Source organism: Plectropomus leopardus, chromosome 1, assembly GCF_008729295.1.
Source record: "Plectropomus leopardus isolate mb chromosome 1, YSFRI_Pleo_2.0, whole genome shotgun sequence".
NCBI classification, from domain to species: Eukaryota; Metazoa; Chordata; class Actinopteri; order Perciformes; family Serranidae; genus Plectropomus; species Plectropomus leopardus.
In genome coordinates, this window is record NC_056463.1 from 29,440,128 (window position 1) to 29,447,017 (window position 6,890).

Below are 6,890 nucleotides of genomic sequence, written 5' to 3' on the forward strand. Positions count from 1 at the left end.
AAGAGGATAATTTGTCGTTTGTTTTTTTTTTAAATCCATCTCCAGAGCACTTCCCAAACAGTCATTTGTGGTATGAAATTGAGATGTTCTTTAAAGAACATCTTGAATGGTCCCGACAGTGCTCTTATTTAACAGCCTGGCGTTTATCTTATTTCTCCAGCTCTTTCTGAGAGCGAGCATTAAAGACTTCATTGATAGTGCTCTTGGGGAGCGGGTAATATTTCTTATGTGAAGTCTTGAAACTTTACAGCTGTTGACTGGAGGGAGAGAAAAGTGCCATATACATAAGAAAATGATGTTGAGCTGTTTTCCATGTGGGGAAAGTGTGTGTCTGGACTAATACTGCGGCGGAGCTTTGAAGACAGAAGAAATGTTCACAGGGTGTGGAGTGGTCAGTGGCCAGAACCAGTACCTGATCAGAGACGCTATCAGGCCCCATCCCGGACTGGAGGTGACCAGAGTGATCCAAATGGAGAATGGGGTTACGCCAGGGACCTGCTCGTTTTATCAGGATCAAACTTACAGCAATGCTGGCCAGCCAGCAGTGGTCAATAGTGTTTCCAGCCCGCTGAAGCCAGCACCACTACCTGTCCCTCCCCCTGCACTCAAACTAGGGCAGGAAGGGTTTAAGAAAGTCTGCAGAACTGAGGAGGACAGCCCCTGTCCCTTTCCAGGACTGGCCTCTGGAGTGCTGGAAATGCGCGTGAAGGAGGGAAGTAAGATCCGCAACTTAATGGGATTTGCCATGGCACGGATGCAGGGAGAGAAGGGTGTAAGTGGGGGAGGTGTGAGTGACGGTGGGCTCAGGCAGGTGGTCTTCACCGGGTCAGGCCGTGCGGTCACAAAGACCATTACTTGTGCTGAGATCATGAAACGAAAAGTGGGCTCTCTGCACCAGCTGACCAAACTGCGGTACAAGGTGGTGAAAGAGGTGTGGGAGAGTAGCGAAGGGGGGGCATCCGAGATGACGGTGCACAGGACGGTGCCCTCCATCAGCATCCTTCTTTCCAAAGACCAACTGGATTCCCAGGAACCGGGCTATCAGCCTCCAGAGACTCTTAGTGCATTGTGGGAAGAGAAAGAGGGTGTCGAATCTGCCTCGCAGACAGCATGCAAGAGACCTCTTGGACCTTTGCCATACAGCAGTTTCCCCCACTGTAAGAGAGTATGTTTGGGGGAAGGAGTCTCAGTGCACCCTCCTCACTGACTGGCTGAACCGGTGTCAAACAGTGGAGAGGATTGAATCAGAGGAGTTCATTTGGCGCTGCCCTCCACTCAAGCACAATGCTGAGACAATCAGAACACTCACTCAGACAGAACAGTGCTTTCTCAGAAGAACTGAGTACCAATTCCAGCCTCCAGAGGTCAGTTTGGCTGGGACCTGAAAGCTTGCCTCTGTACATACAGCATTTAAGGGATGTGTTTCTCGGCACGTCCAACATGGTCTCTCACATCCACATAATTGTGATGTGTGCTACCGTGCTATAAAATCTTTAACAGATTCACATCCCATTTCACAGCACAAAAGAAAAAGCCATGAATTGCACAGGTTCCAGATTCCTGCTTGCAGTAAACTATCTACAGCCTGTGGATAAAATCATTTATGAGCCTCATATTACAATCATCTCTATTCCTCCATACTCTTTAAGTGTTTAAAAATACACAAGGTAGACCCAAGAATATAAAAAAAAAGTTATAAGTCATTGACGGTATGACCAATGCAAACTATGCCAATTTTATTTGTCTGATTATTAACTCTCATGAAAACAAAATTTAATAAATTGGGGGTTTTTTTCCCCAGTGGAATTTTTGTTTGGTATTTCATCTTTCTTACTCACACATCATTGAATTTGCAAAGCTCTGATTGAACAGAAAATCACAGTGTGCTGATCTTTTGATAAGAATAACGGCAGTGAAATTTGTCTGTAGAAAAAGCTGATTTAATGACAAAGCTGTTGATAAGGCGCAGCTCCTAAACCAACCCAGCCTGACAGAAATGCCTAGGGCGGAAATACAGGCACAGATTATCATTAAGATAACAACATAACATCACACAACACAGTGGAGAAAAGGATTAAAACTGGGCTTGACTGAGCTTCACACTACACTGTTCCTGTAAAATATGAAACCAAGGCAACACGCTATACTCCTTCCTCTTTTCGTCAATAGGCCTACCCACCCACCACATCTATTGTATAGAACGTCTACCTTTTTCTTATTCTACCTTTTCTTAAGCAAAATCATATGCTGAACAATGTGGTCTAAAAAAAAAAAAAGGAGCCAAGTTTATACGGTAACATTATGCACTTGTGGTTGACTGACACTATAAATAAAATGGCTGCTGACTTTCTCCAGTTGACAATTTTTATGCATTGCCTCTCTGCATTTTCACACCATTTAGATACCATTTTAGTTTCAAGAAAAGGTACTGCTGAGTGATTGCTGAAGCTTAACTGGATGCTGCAGACATCTATGGCAATTGGATCAAAATTCAACTCCCGAGCAGAATGCACAGTGGTAGAAAAAAAAAAAAACAGCTGGCAGCATATGCGTTGAATTTTATGGATTAAAGATTTCTACATATATTTCTTAAAAAGTTGTCCTAAACGAGGCAAACAAAATAAACCTTCCTGAGAATTATTTTATCTGAATACTTAAAGAGCTTTTTCCACTTAATCAACCATGTCTTCTGGGGATAATAACTTAGACAAGTGGAACCTTGTCTGAGGCTTTTACTGTTGATCTTAATGAAAATCTGCAAACACAGATGTCGTCCTCCTGAAGTAAATTAATCAAAGTGACTCCTAACTGGGGAGGCAATTCTGCTACAGCTTAAAAAGGAGAAAAAAAGGAGAGTTCACTTGTACGGAATTAGAGTTCAAATACGTCTTTCAAAGGAATACAAATCGTAATATTTCATAGAATGATCAGCCAGCATTTTAACAGTCTATGGTCGGACATAGTGATTAACCTCCCTCTCGATCCCATTAAATGAATCAGAGCACAGCAGAGCACCCAAGGTTGAATAAGAAATGCTGCGACTGCAATACAGCACATATGTAGCAAACTGTGTGTCCTCGAGACTGCTGGAAGGTTATCACTTCAGGTCGTTGTTATCACAGAGTTAACAGCTTTCACCCAAGAGCCTGTGGGACAGTCAGTCTGCGATGCGGGTCAAAAAGATAATGCGGCTATAAGTAAATTTCAAATCGACCTGCATCTGTTATCAAGCATTAAGAATTCTGGGCCAAGTGTAAAATGCAGTGGGGGTAATTAGGGATAACGGAACAGCGTACCTGAGTGAGAGACCAGATAAAACATACTGACAAAAGCATTATCCCGGAGCTAAATCCAATGTGGCTGGCACGAAATAGCATGGTGAAGGAGTCAACAAAGTACATTAGAAGAATGTGGACAAGGTTATCCACGAGCGGAGAGTCCATTTTTGCCACTATTGTTTGTTTTCAAAGATGTAGTCAAGGTGGGTTTAGAGGAGATACAGGCGTGGGCCTAAAATGCATCACTTGTGTTTGGTATACTTTGTACTATATATATATTCAGTATCTTCACACTGAGTGTGCAAAATGTTTCCAACACCTGCTTTTTATATAAAACAGACTAGCTGAAGGAAACCTGGTTGAATCTTAATCAAATGACTAATACCCTCAATCATAAAGGTAAAGATTATCTGAGTCAGAAATGGATTTTTCAAAAGTGGGTGCAACTGTCGAGACTATTGATGGCTCTTTTCCCCTACTGAGTATATATGTTGAACAATTTTTGTAAAAGAATACAAGTGTTTATCTTGCGGTAACCATTGATGAAAGCCGGTTATTAAGAGATACATCCAATGTAGAATGACGACACTCTTTAAGAACAACATGATTTTTTAAAATGTTTACTTTACAGTGGTAACACGGAGAAAACTGTCTTTACTTTATAATATCTTAAATAGTTATTAAGGTGTTAAATCATTAATAAAGAAAAGCATTATGTTTAGACTGACCACAGTTATCTATAATGGCGGGCACAACAGTTGCGTTCTGTTTACCAAAGCCAGTAACTACATGCACTGAATGTGAATAAATTCATTTTGAAGTTAACATAATGAAAGTGTCGGCACTCTATTTTTCCCTTCTCTGCCGCTGCAGCAGATGAGAGTGAGGTCTCTGGGATGGTGTGGGAGTTCGCTATCTCCCAGCCTCCAGATGGCTCCGTCTTCTCTTATCTAGAAGAATGGGTGCTGCCTCAATTTTTCAACTCGCCTTATCTGGGGATCCTTTAAATTGAATATTTACTGGGCCTCTGTTTTCTGCCTGTGTTAGCCCTCTGAAGTCGACATTCCTCTTGCTTGTCGAGACAGGCCAAAAGGTTTTTCTCACTCATACACTCTCTTTGTCTGCCTTGTCAAGTAATGGGACAGTGATTGATTATGTGATTGTCAGGAGAGAATGGAAGGTTAAGCAGTTAAGCAGAGAGCAGTGGAGACGTATTAACGGATGGCCATAGAGGGAATATGTTCAACAATAGAGAAACGTACATTACCCAAACATGACATCAGGCAGACCTCCATTTTATGTCAGGGGTAAAACAGATGGAATTAATCACTTTACCAATAGCCTATTGTTTCCAGCATGGTATACTCTAGAGGTTAAGAGAACACTTAAGCAGCCACTGAAAACATCTTATTGCAATATGACTGGCTTCAGTCTATCTGCATAAACAAGCCGTGCCACAGCTACTCCCTAGTAAGTGTCTGGAAATGTCTTTTCAAAACCATTTTGTGAAATGCCTCCATGTTGGATTAATCAGCGCAGCTGAGGATGTAATTGCTGTGCCGAAGTCAAAGCTGTAAGAGCAGATAATGAACACTGACTACAGGGCTGCCAGAATCCAGGGCAGGAGCAATGAGAAGTTCAGAGACCAACATGTCTTCAGTATTCTCTCAAAAGCCCTGATGCAAAATGTATTTACACACAATAAAGAACAACCCCCCACCCCGAAAAAATCTTTCACCTATGACTTGATGGTTACTCACATGGAATTTGAAAAGCTTGTGACAGCTTCACTGTGCTGTCAAAATTTAGACGGAAACTAAGGTAAAACTACATCCACTTTAAGGTTTTTCTTAAGCCACTTACAATTATTTTTTATAACTTTATTTTAAATATTTTTATGTATTTAGTAACACACATTCATCAGCCAGTTCTATGTATTATATAGGTAATTTTCTTAACATGAGGGATGGGCTTTCAGAAGTGCAGTAAACCAGCAAGGGCTTGTTCTGACTGTTGCTGCCCTCTGGTGGAGAAATATAGGCTCAAAGTCAAATGCAGAAAAGAAGCACCTCTTTGCTTAAGGATGCAACAATATTTTTGGTATATTTGACAGCCACCTGTGGCCTTGTTTTTAAAAAAACAAAGCTAAATAGTTGCCAAGTATATTATTATCTGTAATCATAAGTCAACATGTGACACAGCATCTACAAAAAGCAAATAAAAGCTTTGAGCAGTGTTATTTTTTTAAATCCCTAATGGCAGTCTCAGTGCTAGCCCATTGAAATGTTTTTTCTCCCACTTTAAATTCTGCAGGTGTTATGTCCACATTCTACCCTTTCATCATCATTTGCTCTCTCCTGAAAGAGGGAGAGAACTCAGTTCAGATGCAATTAACTTAAAACTCAAAGTATAAAGGAGGTCTCATGTTATGAAAAGCACTCATAATAATAGACACTGTAGAGTTTCTTCTAAAGGGTATGCTTATGGACAGATATTTATGGACTGAAAAGACACCCATACACAAACACACACTGCTGAAACAGCTGGACTGTTCAGACTTGAGGAAAAAAGCAAGTTACACACTTGGGCTGGGCGACATGGAGAAAATCAATTATCAGAAATTTTTGCCAAATATCTCAGTATCGATATTGCCACAATGATGAACGTTTTCACAAATATTTTTTCAAAATGAGAATTCTCTGTCCATTAATCTGATGATTATTTTATCGATAAATCAATTAGCTGTTTGGTAACAAAATGTCCAAAGTGCAAGATGACATCCTCAAATGTTTTCTTTTGTCCACAACCCAAAGAGATTTATTTCACTGACTTAGATGAGGAGTAAAAAAAAAACAGAAAATATACAAATTTAAGAAGCTGGTATCAGAGATTTTTCCTTTAATTCTTTAAAAAAAATCACTCAAACTAATTGACAAACTGTCAAATTAGTTGGGGATTAATTTAATAGTTGACAACTAATTGATAGTAAAGGCAAATAATAGAGCAATATAAGTTCAAATGCCATTACTTTACTGTAATGCAGTCTTCAAAACCAAAAAGAGACAACACCAATACAATATCCAAAACTGAAGACGTTATCTACTCTCATATCATGACATCAATATATATTGATGTATTGCCCAGCCTTTGTACACACAGTAATGATGAGCCCGAAAAGAGGAGCCATCTGGCTTGTCGAGCTTTTGCCCACTGATCTGTAAAGTAAAAATGTGCACATGTGCAGTGTGGGGAAAATGCACCTCTGCTGTGATTAATATGATGACTGATCTGCACTAATATACAGGCTGTGTTGAGAGGTGAAAGCCAATCAAGTAAAGGGTGCAGGCCTCTTGGGTTGCATATCAACATTCTTTGGTTTTCTGCTCAGTACTGATAGAGTGATGAACAGCTGCTGCCTTTCTGTGTTATCGGTGTAATTGGATTCCGCCTTTCCTGTGCGATCAATATAATCACTGAAAAGAAGGCACAGTGGTTTTCTTAAGCATCTTACCTTTAGAACAGCAAAAGACTAAAGATCTCTCTACTGTCTTCTCTACAACTACAACTATTGTACTTTTTTGTTGTTAAAGGTGACTGACTGATGTTTTTTTT

General features: G+C 40.3%; 1 protein-coding gene across 1 annotated transcript; it reads left to right on the forward strand.

Annotated features, from left to right (window-relative positions):
• The first annotated feature begins 370 nt into the window (after window positions 1–370).
• On the forward strand, window positions 371–4,285 carry LOC121944201. Its single transcript, XM_042487926.1, has 2 exons — window positions 371–1,157; window positions 4,152–4,285. The coding sequence occupies exons 1-2, from the start codon at window positions 371–373 to the stop codon at window positions 4,283–4,285; spliced, it is 921 nt and encodes a 306-aa protein (XP_042343860.1).
• Window positions 4,286–6,890: the final 2,605 nt, after the last annotated feature.

Bases quoted from the DNA above. Each gene is read 5' to 3' on its own strand.
- LOC121944201 (XM_042487926.1), top strand. From the start codon at position 371: ATGTTCACAGGGTGTGGAGTGGTCAGTGGCCAGAACCAGTACCTGATC. The intron at 1,158-4,151 runs GTAAGAGAGTAT...CTGCCGCTGCAG, and splicing joins ATACAGCAGTTTCCCCCACT to CAGATGAGAGTGAGGTCTCT.